The sequence below is a fragment of the Anser brachyrhynchus genome, assembly GCF_964034855.1.
Source record: "Anser brachyrhynchus genome assembly, chromosome: 5".
In the NCBI taxonomy this organism is placed as follows: Eukaryota; Metazoa; Chordata; class Aves; order Anseriformes; family Anatidae; genus Anser; species Anser brachyrhynchus.
In genome coordinates, this window is record NC_137699.1 from 26,738,072 (window position 1) to 26,756,462 (window position 18,391).

General features: G+C 34.8%; 1 protein-coding gene across 1 annotated transcript in view; it reads left to right on the top strand.

Moving 5' to 3' along the window:
- The window catches only part of RYR3 (ryanodine receptor 3), a 243,221-nt gene that overhangs the window by 187,007 nt on the left and 37,823 nt on the right, over positions 1-18,391 (top strand). The window contains exons 66-75 of the mRNA XM_080595279.1: positions 171-252; positions 1,816-1,946; positions 2,979-3,299; positions 4,998-5,238; positions 7,422-7,509; positions 7,619-7,711; positions 10,481-10,501; positions 12,389-12,403; positions 15,464-15,634; positions 17,289-17,348. Coding sequence (XP_080451405.1) covers positions 171-252; positions 1,816-1,946; positions 2,979-3,299; positions 4,998-5,238; positions 7,422-7,509; positions 7,619-7,711; positions 10,481-10,501; positions 12,389-12,403; positions 15,464-15,634; positions 17,289-17,348 — 1,223 coding nt within the window. The remainder of the gene's footprint in view (positions 1-170; positions 253-1,815; positions 1,947-2,978; positions 3,300-4,997; positions 5,239-7,421; positions 7,510-7,618; positions 7,712-10,480; positions 10,502-12,388; positions 12,404-15,463; positions 15,635-17,288; positions 17,349-18,391) is intronic.

Genomic DNA, 18,391 nt, shown 5'->3' on the forward strand with positions numbered 1-18,391 from the left:
GATGATCTGTTTTGGAATGCTTGTAGGTGACATATAAGTATCAGAAAAGTTGAAGATAAATTGAAGTTTTAGATACCATGTATTCATTGGTTAAAATTACATTGTTTTATATTTAGAAAGTAGTCTTTAGCTGAATAAATACTGATTACCTACTTCTTGTTTTCCTCTAGTGGGTGATGTACAAGTTTCATGTTATAGAATTCTTTGTAGCCTCTATTCCCTTGGGACTGGGAAGAACATCTATGTTGAAAGGTATTGAGTGAAAAACTCAGCTTGCAAAATTTTCTTTTTCTTAGGAGCTTGTTGTGTATGTAATAAAGCGTTTTGAATTAAAAGTGAATCTGAAACAGTGTGAACATGTTTAAAATACACTTTAGGTGGAATGTAGTTGCCTATATCTCAGAGTTCAGTTCTACACAAAGAAATGCCAAACTGAATAAAAGCAAAACAAATCATCCTGCATATTGCTGTGTATCGTCAGGGAGTTTAGTTCAACCATAGGGAAAACTAAATTTTTCCATGGGTCACCCTTAAGCTTCCCAAAGTTTGGCTACTGCATATTACCAGACATGCCTGTGTGGTAAGTAGGTTGAGTACTTAATGTCTGTCTCACACATAAATCTAAACAGAGTTCTCAGAACAGTTGTCTAGACCATAAAATCCTAAAGACCATATGTAGAGCATTATGACACCCTTTAACTCTACAAAGGAATTCCATTTACCAGTTACTTGTGTTTTAAAAAGAGTGGGTATTAAATTCTTTAAAGAATCTAGTGCTTTCGGTATGTTCCAAAACCTGGATTTTGGATCCTCTTCCATTAGAAGAGGCTCATATCTGTATCTGCTACTTCAGAAAAAGGAACCTTAATTGCTAGTCTGTCAAAAGACAGGAGCAGAGGTAATCATTAACCCTTCCTATTCTTCTGAAGCCTATATTTTAGGCACTGTACATGATCTTAAAAGTTTAAAATTTACAGGGTCCAAGAGATACTAAACTGGAGGAAATACAGCTCTGTAGTCCAGTTAGGAGAGCATTTGCATAGGAATGCTGTTCTCCACTTCCATCTGTCCAGAATTTATTCAGTAATTGTTCCATGAAAAATGCAAGAGCTGTCTGGTGGACAGTTCCTCTTTCTTCCCATGTGCATGCATGTACACGTGCACAAAATCTCATGTTCACATATCTGCACATTTAGTCATTTATATGTGCATCACTAAATTATAAAGCTACACACTTTTTTTTTTCCTTCTAGACTTAAAAATCTTTAATACATTTTGACACTGATCTTGTAGGCAAAATAGAAAGTGCCTCACCCTTACTCTAACTATAGGAGTCAGGATGATATCACAGGAAATAAAAGTTGATTGTCTTTTAATTGCTTTTTGAGGGAAGAGCTCAAAGCACAGGTCTCCACTTAGTTGGCAAGAACCATAAGCACTGGATGTTAGACATGGGTGTAGCAAAGCAATGGGTATAAAAAGAAAAGGTATAATGTGACCACTAACCTATTCTTTGTGCACGTTGTAGACATGTTTTCTGTAGTCTGTAGTTACACTGAGACACAGTTCACCTTTAATGTAAAACATTTGGTGTGGGGTATTTTTTAAAAAATGTATTCCTGTACCATTGTAATTTCCAATCATTTTGTTCATGTGAGAAATACAATTTTTCAAAATTGTCAAATAGTTTCTGTGTTACAAAGATAAACTGAATCAGCGATAAATGTTAATGTTGCTTTATAATGCATGCTAGATATTGGAAGCCCAGTGAAAGACTTTTTTTCTCTGATAACTTTTAGTATCTGTCGTATACAGGCAGCGCCCTGCACTTGGTGAGTGCTTAGCATCTCTTGCGGCAGCCATTCCGGTAGCATTTCTTGAACCTTCTCTCAACCATTACAACCCATTGTCTGTCTTCAACACAAAAAGTGCAAGAGAAAGAGCAAGTAAGTATCATTCCTCAGGAAAAAATAAATAAATGATTGAATAAAGCTGTTTGCTTCTCCCCAAATATTAGAAAGAAATTGTTTTTTTTTTTTTTAAAAGGAGAAAACTCCTACTATCACTATATTGTTGCTTATCATTTGAGCCTTGCTGAGACTATGTTAGCATTATTCCCTTTCTTCTCGCATGTCAATGTTTTTCTGAACATCATGTTTGAATTCTTTGCTGAAGCTGAATACAGTAATATTTGAAGCTTAACCTAAGGTCACATCCACATTATAGAAGGTTTTAGCAAATTGTACAATTATGTGTTCTGACTAGCAACACGCAAAAGATGTTTTTTTATTCATGTGAACAGAAAAAATATCTATGCTACCTGGTTGTCTTACCAGTACTCTAATGCAGTTCAATATAGGGAGCTCCTGGCAGAATTTGACTGATTCTATGAAACTTTAATCAAGGGAGCAGAAGTCCTTCTACACAGTTTTTCTTCACATGCTTCTATTTCACTTATTCTTGACAGACTCTTATCTATCTCATATGGGGGGTAGATTTGCTGAGTTTGTAAACAAAGTACACTTAAGTTTTAGTCTTACCCATAACCTTGAGCTGGTCACAATATTACTAAAAGCCCGTTTGTACCCTGAAATGGATTTGATTTTTTTGCTGGTGAACATGAAAGTTGTGAATGATTGTGAAAACTATGGCCAGTGTTTTTCTAATATTGATACAAGTTCTCAGTTTTTCACTTCTACATAGCTGGGCTGGTTAGCAGAAAACTGCAGGACACTATATGTGTGAGGCTGCTATTGTCTACATCAGTGCTATATGCACATCATCAGAAAGACATAACTTGTTAGATAAGAGACCCTTGTATGTCCCAAAGTCTTATTGTTTATGTCTGTCCAAGATGGTGACAAGAAAAAAAAAACAGTGAAAATGTTGTTTGTATTTTTTAGGTTTAAATGTAGATGATCTCCTGTATTTTGTTAATTAATCTTTTTGGTTTTTACCCTTTTCTATTCTACCTGCAGTTTTAGGTATGCCTGATACAGTAGAGGAGATGTGTCCAGAGATCCCCCAGTTGGATGGACTAATAAAGGAAATTAATGATTTAGCAGAGTCTGGAGCAAGGTATACTGAAATGCCTCATGTAATTGAGGTTATCTTACCCATGCTATGCAACTATTTGTCCTACTGGTGGGAACGAGGGTCCGAGAGTGTTCCTGAAAGTGCTGGGCCTTTCTGTACAATGATAACATCTGAACATCTAAGCATCATTCTGGGAAACATTCTGAAAATCATTAACAACAATCTGGGAATAGATGAAGCATCTTGGATGAAGAGAATTGCAGGTACTGTAAATATTTTTAGAGAGTAGTTGTATCTAATAATATTTAATTCCTATGCTACAATTTACCATATTACCCAGTGATACAATATTTTTTTAATTAAAATCAGCAGGAAGAAGGTCAGGTAAAAAGCAGATAAAGAACAATAAGAGATTGTCTTTCTTTTTTAAAGTTTGTTATTATTTTTGTGTGTGCACCATAGTATCACTGTAAGCAGAGAGCTTTCTATACAACAGAATGGATTTTGAAAATCTTACCTTCCCTATACACTACATAAAAGCCTTAGTACTTAATCTGGAGTTGTAAATACCATTAAGTCTCAAGACACCAAAGAATTGGGCATTGCAGTAGAGTGTATAAATACTGTGATTTTTGTTCGTAAAGTATCAAGACAAAGGGAAAAAATGATATACGGTGAAGAAAAAGAAAAAAGTAGTAACTAGCATTCAGAAGTAGTTGCTTTGTCAAATACTAAATGATGAGAAAAATTCTCAAAATGTCCTGTAAGATATTAGCAGACAGCTAGCTGAAAGAATCTACTGTATACAAATGTTAGCATTCATCTTAGGGTAGGAATATAGTATGCCATATGGTGAGTCAAGAAAATCTATATAAAAATAGACTTTTCCTGCTAAATTGTAATGCTATATCAGTACTGGGTTTTGAGAATTATTGTACATACTGAAAGGTCTTAAGCTAATATTAAGAATTCCATTAAAATTTAGTAAGAAGTTCATTGCTTAATTATGGAGACCAGTGCTTCCAGTTTTGTAGACACTGCTAATCAAAAGTGGATAATGTACTAGTGTGGTTGTTGAAAGGATTTTTGACTTAGGTGGTCTGCATTATCTTACTAATGTTTCCACAACACAGATATATGATCTTGAATGAGTCATTCATTCTCTCTCTGTTAGCTTGCTGAAGTCAAAAGACAAATTTTTCTAGAACACTGCCTTCTGACTATTTTAAACATTGTATTAAAAAACAACCAACCAAACAAAAACAGAAAAGAAACCTCCCAAAAAGCTGTTTTTTGAGGACTGAGTGACTCAATCCTTATTTTATTGAGATTCCAACAAGGTTAGAGACACATGAAAATCTATTAGAGAGTGTCAAAAGAAGGAGCCCTCATGGTGGCCTTACAGCTTCCTCATGAGGGGTAGCGGAAGGGCAGGCACTGATATCTGCTGTCTGGTGACGGCAACAGGACCTGAAGGAATGAGAATGGCATGGAGCTGTGACAGGGAAGGTTCAGGTTGGATGTTAGAAAAGGTGTTTCACAGGAAGGGTGGTCAGGCATTGGAACAGGCTCCCCAGGGAAGTGGTCACGAAAGCAAGCCTGTCAGAATTCAAGAGTTGTTTGGACAGTGCTCTCAGAAGTAAGGTTTTATTTTTGGATGTTCCTGTATGGATCCAGGAGTCAGACTCAATGATCCTTGCTGGTGCCTTTCCAACCTGGGATACTCTATGACATAATACTGAAATACATATAATCTGAATTCCCAGTAACTGGCTTTTAACCTCTCAATATACATGGTTGAGAAAGCTATAATCATAGTATAATTAATAGTTTTATGGTGCTCCAGAAATACGTGGAGTGCTATGACCTTTGTTTTCTATAACCACAGAGGATTCATATTAATACAATTAAAAGCATCAATTGTGTATTAATCGTAAGGTCATATGTATTTTTATGTGTAGTTTATGCTCAGCCTATCATCAGCAAAGCCAGACCAGATCTGCTGAAAACTCACTTTATTCCAACACTTGAGAAATTGAAGAAGAAAGCTATAAAGATTGTGATGGAAGAGGAGCAACTGAAAGCAGACAGTAAAACTGACACCCAGGAAGCTGAGCTACTCATTCTCGATGAATTTGCTGTTCTTTGTAGAGACCTCTACGCCTTCTATCCAATGTTGATACGTTATGTAGACAACAACAGGTAAATAATAATTAAACTCATATTTATTGGTTAATTTACTTCGAATCAGTGATCAGATAATCAGGAAGAAAATAATGCATTTCATGTTTTCCTGAATTCAGATCCTGAGTAGTTTAAGATTCTTAATTTACAGGATGGGTTATGTTGAATTCACATCTTTTTCTCACAAGCATTTTGGCTTATCTGGTTGTATTATAACTGCAGTGTTACTGTGGAGAACTCATATCCTGACCAGAGTTTTCATGTGTATTACAGCAGCCCAATGTCATTACACAGGAGTATACCTTTTGAAAATTAAAAAATGGCTAAAACTCTTAACTAATGAAGGGGTGAAAAGCTATTTTGCCTCAATTGAATCACTATATATGTAGTTAATACTACAAAAATATTTATCTTCTCTTTTTGCATTTCTTTAAGAAGGAGATAAAAATGTTTGAACAATATTGTATTGCCTTTGGAATAACCAGAAGATTTTCTACTCAACAGTTTACTTAAGGATTATTCCGTGCCTACGCTTTCCTTTTCCTTTGCCCCAGACCACACTCCTGAGATCCTCTTCAGAAGAGTATTTGAAGTATCTATAGTATCTAAGTATCTACAGTATTTTAATGCTATTCTTAACAACACTGTTCTAATATACACAGTCAGTGTCCACTTAAATTTTTCTAGGTGCTAGTACATAACAGGATAGCTAAGAGCATTTTCATTGCATGCATGTTCATTTATGCTGTGAACCAATTTACTCTTTCTAGATGCACTAGGCTTTACTAAATCAGATCTTGTTGGCAGGAGAACACTTAATTTTTAAAAACACAGACTTCACTAAGCTGTACAGAAGTCCAACTACAGGGATGGAGTTAATGAGGATTAAATTAAAATGTTACAATTCCTTTCATGGTGGCTGTCAGATACCTGAACATGAGCTGGCAATGTGCCCAGGTGGCATCCTGGCTTATATCAGAAATAGTGTAGCCAGAAGGCCCAGGGAGGTGATCGTCCTCTTGTACTCTGCTCCGGTGAGGCCGCACCTCGAGTACCGTGTTCAGTTTTGGGCCTCTCAGTACAAGAAGGGCATTGAGGCCCTGGAACATGTCCAGAGAAGGGCTACAAAGCTTGTGAAGGGCCTGGGACACAAGTCCTGTGAGGAGCGGCTGAGGGAACTGGTGTCGTTTAGTCTGGAGAAGAGGAGGCTCAGGGGAGACCTTATTGCTCTCTACAGCTACCTGAAAGGAAGGTGTGGGGAGCTGGGGGTCGCCTCTTCTCACAGGTAACCAGTGATAGGACTAGAGGGAATGGCCTCAAGCTGCACCAGGGGAAGTTGAGGTTGGGAATTAGGAGACATTTCTTCTCGCAAAGAGCAGTCAGGCATTGGAATGGGTTGCCCATGCAGGTGGTGGAGTCACCGTCCCTGGGGGTGTTAAGGAAAGGCTGGAGGTGGTGCTTAGGGACATGGTTTAGTGGGTGATATTGGTGGTAGGAGATGGTTGGACCAGATGATCTTGGAGGTCTTTTCCAATCTTAATAATTCTATGATTCTATGCCCACTTTATGTATGGGCATATTAGTGCATTTTAATTTAGAGATATTTAAGAGAACTGCATCTGTTAGTTCATTTGCCCAAGTTTACTGATGATCCTTGTGCAGACAGACTGAAGTTGTATTAGTTCCTGCATTACAAAAATAAACCAATTAAAGCAGTCACTCCTTACAGCTCTACCCGCTCATTAAACTCCTTTTACTCTTCATCCTCTTCCCATTAGTGTTCTTCTTTGGATCAACACAATGATTTTCTTTAAAAAAAAAAAAAAAAAAAAAAAGGAAAAGGTTTTGTTATGGAAAGAAAAGGAAAAAAGAAAAAGGAAGAGAAAAACTCAGTGAATGAGTTCTGTTTTTCAGCTAGGTTTGTTTTCTGGTCCAATTCATGGAAGGCACAAAAACACATTGTCACCATGGGGAAGGGTGACAGGCAAAAATAAGTAACCAAGAATAAGGAATTTTGTTGGAGACAAGTTAAACTGCCATAAAAAATGGCCTCTGTAGCCATGGTCATGGAAAATTGAAGTGACTGTTGTTAAGTTCCAAGACTAACTACACAAACGTAACCCAATCCATTAAAGAGACCAATATCTATATTCAGGTGTCTTATTTAAAATGTCTTATTTTTATTTTTTATTTTTAACCAGAGCCAATTGGCTAAAGAAACCAGATGCAGACTCTGATGAACTCTTCCGAATGGTAGCTGAAGTGTTTATCCTGTGGTGTAAATCACATGTAAGATAAGATGTATACTTTTTTCTCCATTTCATTCCATCTGTAAATATAGGTGTGGTACATGCAGATGAATTAAATTGTTTGTGATTTTTTTGTTGGTTGTTTTTAGAATTTCAAAAGAGAAGAACAAAATTTTGTGATTCAGAATGAAATCAACAACTTGGCATTTTTAACAGGAGATACCAAAAGCAAGATGTCTAAAGTAAGTTAATAAAAATATTTGGATCAATTAAATCTTCAGATGTGTTTAATACTTTGTAAGAAGGCTCTGAAAATCTACTCAGATTGCTGCTGCTCTGCTGATAGAAGAAACAAAAAATAATGTTGCTTCTTGATGACAGGCATGGAAACAACTATGCACAATATAGACTATGTACCTTTGAGTTAGTTAATAAGTGTGTTAAATTTTCAAAGACATGAGATTAAAACATGGGTCTTGATTTGAAGAAGTTACATATAAAAGAGAACATGGGTCGTAATATGTAATATAGCTTGTTGGTCCTTTAAAAAACAAATCAGGTAGAATATTTTGTAAAAATAAGTGACAGTAAGTCCACCTGCTCTTTTTCTTGTGAATGTCGGTATTGTTCAGCTTTGACGGAGTAATGCTGCATTTGCATATCTCTCTTTATTCATACGCATAGTGTGCCATATGTGCACTGTTTTTCTCATTTCTTATTAATGACCACATTCAGTTCTTTTTTTTACTCATTTTCAATATGACAAGATGCTGACATGATGGCTGGAAAATACATTTGTTACCTGCATAATAGAGAAAATGTCATTGTGTCCTTTGACATTAGCTGAGGAAGACTGCCTTGCTCATAACAAGATCCACAAGTCAGATGAAATATAATTCCAAGGTAGTGTTGGTAAATATAGGAAAAAAAATCATTTATATTTATAATGTGTTTTGAGAAATCCTGTTTAGAAATGCTTCAAGAAGAGGTGGGGTTTGTTGTTTTGTATTTCACTGTATTTTGATTTTGTCTGTAACTTAGCTACAGTAAGCCCAACTTTATACAATAGAGAGTCAGAAAAAATGTCTCATTACATTTTTTTAATTCTCTTGAAAAACATTTGCTTCTTTTCTAAGTTTTTGTTTTGAAACTTGGTTTAGCCAAATCATATTACTGGAAAGTTTACAAGTAAAAATAGTGGATTTTCTGCTCATCATTAGTTCATGACTGATACTGAACAGCAGTTCAAACTATATAGAAAATTCTGAAAAGGAATTTTTTAGTGCATTTTCTTTTTTTCAAGATACAGCTCTTTGAAATTTAATGATAGTATTGAAGTGTTTGTATAATCCTCATTAGTGAGATGATTAGTGGACATAATGCACGTTATGTGATGGTTAATTACATGCTAACACAGTCTAACAGAAATCTCTATACTTTATCATATGGCAATTGCTACACATACATATAATACATAGATTTTGAAATTTGTGCGTTAGAATTGGTCTCAGGAGACAATAAATCAATCTTTTCTTTCTTTTTCTTATTTTTTTTTTCAGATCATGGTAGATTAGAATCAGATAATTCATATTTTATCTGAATTGTATCTCTCTGCAGTATTGAAAAGATGGGGTAAACTGTTAGTGTCATATTTTAGTAAAAGATGGCATGGCAGGAATGACAAAACAAATCTTCACCAAAAAAAGGATAGCCTCATACTGCTCTGATTTAGATAAAATCACAGGGATTCAGCATCAAGAATTTATATAACCCAAATTTGAAAGGGTTTAGTTTTAAAATTAGATTTCCAAATACCTGTTATATATATTTTAACTAATATATTTTTATATATAACATAGATGTAGATGCATATGTAATGTGCTTTTCTTCATATGGCCATACAATACACTGAGATCATAAATCTTTTTATATACGTATAATTTTTTGTAAGCATACTAATGCAAAATCATAACATTCAAGGATGTTGTGCATGGTTATTGCTAATATAGGAACAGAAATAAAAGACTGTTGTTAATGACTGAATGTTTTGTTAACCTGGTACCATATCTGCAATAGTGATTGCAGAACAGCTGATCATTTAGGCCATTTTTCAGGACTCAAATGCCATGATACAATACATGAGGCATCGTTTAGAAGTGTTGTATTGGTTCTCTATATATTGTTTCTAATCAGGAAATTTATAACATTTTATAATATATCATATAAGTGCTCTTAAACCCCAGTGTGTTCATTAAAGCATGCATTTATATCTGATTTTTTTTTAAGACTGCATAGTTTAGAATGAACAAGAAATTATCTAAGTAACAGAATTTCAGAATTTACTATGAGGTTTGTTACTTATTTATATATTAATGGAGTAATCAGTAATGCACATTATGTTAGGGAACAATATTTTTATAATTTCTTGCTTTAGTATTAACATTTAGCTCAGAAATGACAGTACGACAGAAGAATAACTAGCACTTTCCTCTTTATTATGAGTTCTCCTTTATTCACATTATGTTTAATGAAAGCAATTATATACAGTATTTACCCAGCATGAGAACATATAAATAAATGTGAAAGTGAACACTGGCCATTAACAGTGAGTCCAACACGAACAGTTCTCTTTAAAGGCGAAGGGCCCTATGCTGATCCCAGACTGCTTTAGGCAACTGCCTACTTTATAGCAGAGACTACCAGCTTTCCAAAGATCTAGGATGCTGTGATGGTGGTAATGTGTAATGTCTGATATATCATGGGAGGTTCTGTATCTTTATATGCCAAATGCAGAAAAAGTTGTGCTGAGGATGAAGATTTAGGGTTACGTTATTTTTCTGTAGCTGATATCAATGGTGACAAATGATTCACTGTTACAATAAATAAATAAAAAAAGATATAGTACCCATTGTGTTTTGATTATACAATATTAACTTTGTTAATATATTCTCAAATAAATATAATAACAGCTGAGAAAGTTTTTTAATTTTTCTTTTCTAAAAAAATGGCAGCAGAGTGCTCGGAGGGGAATGGTAAGTTAGAGAACTTTTAGTGCGAGAGAGACTGGTAACTTAGATTGCATTGAAATAAGAGATTTGTGATGGCAGTTGAAATGGAGAAATTAAACATGTTCTTTTCATCCTGTATTTGTTGTTTTTGAATCCTTCATAGGTTTGTTGATAAAATAGTATTTTTATTAGAATGTAATAATTCCCTATTGTTTTACGGTTAATTGGTATAAAAGTCTAAATGTAGACATTAACATGTACGTAATAAATGTGTAATACATATGTGGGCAATTTTTCTGTGTAATCTTTGGAATCTAAATGAAGGTGTGGTTGGATATATAACCTCAGTTGCTAAACACTTGTATATCCTACTGAAGTTTAATATGACTGGCATTCATTAATACAATTTTATATCTATTTTTAAAAAGCATCTGTATAGGCCTATTATAGAAGCCTGAGGCAGTCAAAAAATCAAGTTTGTATTACAAAACAGCATTATGATTTGTGCCCATCTGTAATACGTTATACATATTATTTGCAAATTTATGGTTATTTGAGGATTTTATATTAATATTTTCTGCAAGAATTTTAGATCTCAACATTGAACATTTCAATTGCATAGAATATATTTCCTTTACTTATATTATGGTAAATTATGAATGGATTACTTTTATGGTCATTTTTAATAAATGAAATGGAATTAGCATTTACTTGCCTTTACTTACCTTTAACGTGTATCTACTGAACCATGTCTGTGCAGCATCTACATATTTCACACATTTTCAGTTAAAATTTATTATTTGTCTAAGTACGGTATTGAAGATTCTAAGGTACTTACCACTTATTTGGTTATTAGTCTGTCATTCTTTTTTGATTTACAGAAGGTCTTTACTATGTGACATAATTATCGTAGGATATAGAAACATTTTAATAGTAGCTTGGCTTCAAAGTTTGAGGCCAAAAAGCAAACATTATAGACTACTTCGAGTATCACAAGAAAGCAAAGTTAGAATGAGAGAAATCATGGAAAGCAGGGGGTAGAGTTTGTTTTTATGCGTTTTTCTCTTTGTTTTTAATCAACAGATTTCTACAGTATTTTCCCATGCTCAGTCAAGGATTCCCTTAAGTAATGCTTAAACTTTTGTGCTGTTTCACTGTAGCAACATAGTCTTGTTATCTTTTTGATATTACATGACACAATCATAACCTAGCTTTGGCTATGAATACATGTTCATTTATGTGTATGTATGTATGGTATTAACATAATAAAGAGGTAAAACTGTATGTGTGAGTTACAGCTGAGTTTATAATAGTGTTCTCAAAATGGGTACTGCTGGGAGATATGAGCTTAACTCAAGTTTTCTCTCAGACTGTGTACAAGACAGTAACGTGTTAGACAATGGGAAAATACAGCTATAAGTGAAATGTTCCATCTTCTTGGTGGTGTCTTGATTTTGTTTTCTATTTCTAAGCATTTTTTTTCTCATTGATATTTAGGGTTGGGGGTAGGAAGGGTTATATTGTTGGAATATTTTTCATTATTGGTTTATCCAGAATTCCAAACACCTTGTTCCTTTTAACAATACTGGGGAAAGTTTCAGTAATTAGTATATTGATGTGTTTACTTATTAGATATACTTCCTTACATGCTGAAGCACTGAATAGTGATGTATTATATCATGCTGAATAGCAGCAGATAAATTTAGAAGTACAATCATTTAATAAGGATTAAGCTGGATAAAAATTATTTCACTAAGGTCTCAATTATACACTCACAGTTTATTGTTTTAGCTACAAACTTACAATATTTACTGTCCTGATAGAGCTGAGTAAGTTTATTACTAACTTGTAAAGTTACCATCTTTTCATCTCTTTTACTTATGTTTTTCCCTTTATTTTTCTTTCATACAGGCCATGCAAGTAAAGGTACAGGTCAAAATGCATGATGTGTTTTTGTTTTATCTTTAGAAATGATCAGGCTCCAAGCATTCTTTCCATTGATCATAGCAGTGGCGTCACAAAGTGAAGGCCCAAGTCCCAAATACTATAAATTTTCTCTGAGTTAAAGTGGCAGCATTTGAGCAGAGCGGCTGAAATTCGCGTTAGCACACCCACATGTTGTTTTAATGTAAAAATGTAATAAAGTTGTATTTTGTAATTATTTTAGATGTGCATTCCCCCTCTGCTGTCTTTCTGCATTCTGGGGTATTTTTTGCTAATATATTGTAGCAGACATTGTAAAAATGATGCCTAAGTAGAGTCATCAGAAACATATCTGGTTTATGATATTCAAGAAGAATAAATGGGAAAAAGTGTTATAGCTTGTATCCTGTCTGTAGATGAATGGAAGATTGTGTTAAAATGAAGAAGTTCAAATTAGATACAGAGTTCAACTACTACCTTTTTCCAAAATTAAAATGGGTCCTTCCTAATCATGTGAGATGTGAGGACAGTTTTGAATAGTCCTTGTTTCTTTTATACATTTAATGTATTCAAGGCTTCCTTAGTCTCCAGTGAACCGTAGTTCATCTTCCTTTCCATCATTCGTATTATTTTAATAATAATTCATAATAGAGATAATAGAGATAAATACTTTTCAGCCTATGGTGTGTTCTTCATTGATGATACAGAATGAAAAGCAAAATGGATCCCTTGGGATCCCTTGGGATCCATTTTCATGGTTTTCCATTTCATCTGTCCCTTCACCCTGTGCCCTGAGAAGTATGATGATGGTGTGAAGAGTTTGTAATTAATTAAACTGGAAGCATAAGATACCACAACTGCTCACTTTTTAAATAGATCTGACTTCAAGCCTTGCTATTTTCAAACTTACCCAGGTATATAGAGTAGGGTTTAATGAACGCTCTCATGATGGTCTGATAGAATGGTTTATCTAAGGAGGGTTGGAAAAATATTAATTCCATTATCTTAACCTGTTTTAGCTATATTTAATATAAATATTCCTTATATTTTTTCAATATAAATATTCTACTTTTTGATTATATATTCAATTATTATCAATCTAATGGAAAATCTGTAATTCTTTTTCTATATATATTTGTTTGAAGAAATTTCAGCTTGTGTGTTCAAATCCTTAGGCAATAAGATCATTGTTAGGCGATCAGAATATATCATTCTTCTTGCTGAGGTTCTTTTAGCACAGCTAATTCTTTAGGGGAAAATATACCCAATTTAAAACTCTTTACGTTGAAATTAAGGTATTTTGTTCACTTATATAGTTACCTATTAGAACGTAAAGAGACATAATATTATTGCTTTTTAGGTTTCTGTCTGTGACTCTACTTACACATTTATCCACGAGAGTTGCAAATTAATAGACAGCAGAATATGATGGCAAAGGCAGAATGAATCTTCTTTTCATGTTTTAAAAACGTTCAGGTGTTATGTTCACCTAGTTATTAATCTGAAATGAAAATTTAAAAAAAAAAATTGGATGTGTAAAATGTCCCTAGGCATAAAGATGCAGAAAAGTAAAAGTCTCTCTCTTCTTCCTTTTATTTTTATTTTTTTTAATAGATCTATGTATATATGTTGGTATTCCTTATTTAATATGCATAGTGACGCCACTGGAATATAGTGATACATTGTGGGATTTGTTTGTCTGCTGTCAATGTAGAGTACAAATAATATCATTATTATAGTCATTACATCATTGCTATTTCTAAGGCACTTCCAAAAGCAAAGCTTTGAGGCAAAGTACTCTCTTGCAATTGCTAGTTCCTTAAGAAAGGAAGCCACATCCCTTGTGTGTTCCCTCTGACCTGCAAAATGATTTCAACACCAGCTGTATACACAGAGATTCACCATCTAGAAGACAGAATCTGCCAAAATTTCCCATCTACTGGATTATGTATAGCTACCATTTTTTTCCTTTCAGTTATGTGATAATAGTGTGGTAATAATTGGTAACTATGGATTGCAATGGATTCTGCTGTATCCTTATGTGGAACTACACAATATATTATACAAAGAGTAGTCAGTAAAATTTAATTGACAGAGGGAAAAGGATGTGGAGGGTTAAATGCAAGCATTTGCTGTTCAGTAGTGTTTTATAAGCTTCTAGGCCTAGTCCTGAAATCTTGTCTTAGGCAAAACTCCCTTACTTGTAGTAGGAGTTTAATCTAGGTACAGAATTCAGAACTGGGCTATTTTTATGTTGTTGGTGTTTACCATATGTTCATTAAATATATGGATCTGTTCTAAAGGTTTTGGTTTGCTGTCTCATAAATTAAAAGTTGCGTGAAATACCATTGTACACTGTCTATTGAAGATAGGACAATGTTATTTTGTTGTTCTGTTTATTCCTGTCTTTTTTGTTTTCGTTTTCCTATTGTTCACAATCTCCAAAGCTGTAAACGGATTAATTTTTCATTCCAGATTTACTTACATTAGCCAAAGCCAAAGGACAGTGCTTTTCCCAGAGGCATTGGTTCATTGGCATGTTATTACAACCAATCAAAGTATTTTAGGTACTGTTATTTCTTAGGTGAGGTAAATCAGACAATATTCATTCATTGAAACTGTGGATGGCTGTATCTTCATGAAAGTTTCTAAAAAAAATGTAAACATCCTGAATTTGACTCTGTAACGTTGCAAACTAATACCATCCCCTGAGACTGACATAGCTTTTAACTCTATAGCTGTTTCTGATTTGAGAGGTAAGATCCAGAAAATATAGCTAGATTTATATGTATGAATGCATCCAAAACTATTTTACTGCAATTAAAATATTACTGTTACTGCAGTTTCATCATTGGAGCACACCAAAAATATTCCTGTAATTTCCCACTCAAGACTGTACACCTCTCCTCTAATGTAGCATTTTTAATTAATTATGTACTACATTAGGAACATAGTTTTCTTGGACCGCTAGGAGAAGAATGTGTTGGAAGAGTATGTGGTAGGAGAATAATTACAGTCATTTACCTTTGTATTATTTATTTAATTTAAATATTTTTATTACAGTCTGGAGGACAAGATCAAGAAAGAAAGAAGTCAAAACGTAGAGGGGATTTGTACTCCATACAAACATCCTTGATTGTAGCTGCACTTAAAAAGATGCTTCCTATTGGCTTGAATATGTGTACTCCTGGAGATCAAGAGCTCATCTCTTTGGCTAAGACTAGATACAGCCATGTAAGTGCATAATTTGTAATAGTTTTTAATGGAGAATAAACAGAACTTTATTAACAACTTGGAGGCATAAATATCTAAGCAGTTAATATAATAAAATATGTCAATGTACTGTAAGCAATTACAGCTGCTAATTGTGCTTTCACAAGACAAAGTGGTGTGCACAGACAGCTATCATCCTTTCCATGGCATTTTCCATTTGTATAAAATGCAAGAAGGCCAACAGCGTCCTGGCTTGTATAAGAAGCAGTGTGGCCAGCAGGTCTAGGGAAGTGATTGTCCCTCTGTACTCGGCTCTGGTGAGGCCGCACCTCGAGTACTGTGTTCAGTTTTGGGCCCCTCGCTACAAGAAGGACATGGAGGTGCTCGAGAGAGTCCAGAGAAGGGCAACGAAGCTGGTGTGGGGTCTGGAGAACAAGTCTTACCAGGAGCAGCTGAGGGAGCTGGGGTTGTTTAGCCTGGAGAAGAGGAGGCTCAGGGGAGACCTCATCGCTCTCTATAGGTACCTTAAAGGAGGCTGTAGAGAGGTGGGGGTTGGTCTATTCTCCCACGTGCCTGGTGACAGGACGAGGGGGAATGGGCTGAAGTTGCGCCAGGGGAGGTTTAGGTTGGATGTTAGGAAGAACTTCTTTACCGAAAGGGTTGTTACTCATTGGAATGGGCTGCCCAGGGAGGTGGTTGAGTCGCCATCCCTGGAGGTCTTTAAGAGACATTTAGATGTAGCCCTTAGTGATATGGTTTAGTGGAGGACTTGTTAGTGTTAGGTCAGAGGTTGGACTGGGTGATCTTGGAGGTCTCTTCCAACCTAGACGATTCTGTGATTCTGTGAAAATGTACATTTACATGTACATATGCCAAGTGAACAAATGGCTGGAGTGCCATCCTACAGAAAGGGATCAAGTGTTTTTGAGTGATGGTAAGCTCAATGTTAGTCAACATTGTGCCCTGGCATCCAAAAGGACCAACTGTATTATGGGGGTGCACTAAGTACAGTTTAGCTAACCTGGTCGACAGAAGTGATTGTCACACTATACTCAGCATGGGTGTGGCGTCACCTTGAGTACTGTGTGCAGTTTTAGGCTCCACAATATAAGGATATAAAACTATCAGAGAGTGTCCAAAGGAAGGCACTAACCAGTGATATGTCTGGTGACCAGTGGTAGGACCTGAGGGAATGAAATGAAGCTGTATGGGGGAGGTTCAGATTGGATTTTAGGAAAAGATTCTTCCCTGAGAGCATGGTCAGTCACTGGAACAAGCTCCCCAGGGAAGTGGTCCCAGGCATGTTGGTATTCAATAAGTGTTTGGACGGTGCTCTTAGATAGATGGTTTAACTGTTAGGTTGCCCTGTGTGGAGTCAGGAGTTGGATTTTTTGATTCTCATGGGTGCCTTCCAACTCAGGACATTGTATGGTTCTATGATACATTTGGACCAAATGCTCAAAGATCATTAGTTAGCTTTAATTCATTTCAAAGTTTAATCCTTGTTTTGTGGTCACAATTTAAAAACGCTTTTGTCCCATGCTCTTCTGATAGTATACGTACTTTGAAAACAATGAGGTTACTTTTATATTATAACAATAATTTTTTATGTTGTGCATGTTCTTATAAGATGAATCATAATCAAAAACTGAGAAGCACTTCTATCTTTCTACAGAGGGACACTGATGAAGAAGTCAAAGAGCATTTACGTAACAACTTACATTTGCAGGAAAAGGTAACAAAATCTGTCTGGGATAGCACTTTTAAACATGAAAATTGCAATTGTTTATCATGATCGTGGTACATAAAAAAAGCAAGTGAAAAGCTATTAGAAAAATTGTCATTTTAATATTTTTGTTCATAATATTTTCGTGACAAACCTGGTTTCTTTGTAGATTTGGCTGGTATTTTCAAGTTTCAGGAAGTCCTATAGAACCAGTGAAGTGTAAAGAAAGAGATAATGGTAGTTTTAAAGTTATAATTACTTAAAATTATCTCAATCCAAGAAGAAAATAAAATTAAACTAATTTCAGCTTCCTATTTTGAACTTAACTGTCTCTAACCATTAAATAGTACTTACTAATATGCATTTTAAAGTGACTGTAATGAAATAATGAAACCATGTGTCATTTTGGCACTTGAGAGTTTCTCAAGCACATGTACGTTCCTACTATTTAGATGCTGAATATATTGTCAAAGGTGATACCAAAATGGAGTCCTCATTGTTCTACAAATATTTAATTAAGATCATTGCCCATATTTGAACATAATACAAGTAATTCATTTTTCTCTAGTAGCAAATGGCTGTCCTGTTGCTATAAATTTGAGCTTACCTAAATTTAAATTAGACACAACAGGTAATTCTAATGTGTTTTCTCATATTTTTGTCTTGGCTGTTGCAAAAAAAGCCAAAACTTTGGCTGTGACTCTTCACCTACTGACATTCCAGCTGTCTTTGATTAAAATCCATAAAACGGATTTTCCACTGTCAGTACAGAATTTCACCAATCTCAGTGCTAAATGTGCTTCCTTATTTTTAATGGAGTTAAATGCAATAAGGAAGTTTCAGGGTGGATTATTTGGTTTCATGAAATAGAATCTTGCATGAGAACGGAGTTCAGAATCTAATGTCTTTTTTTCTGAGCAGCTAGCAAATGCTAATTTGGACTGAAAGGGACAGATGAAGTGGGAATACCTATAACATTCTTCATTATGCTATGAGAATAATAATGGCAGTAGTGAAATTCACTATCTTCATTCAGCAGCTTTAGTATGAAA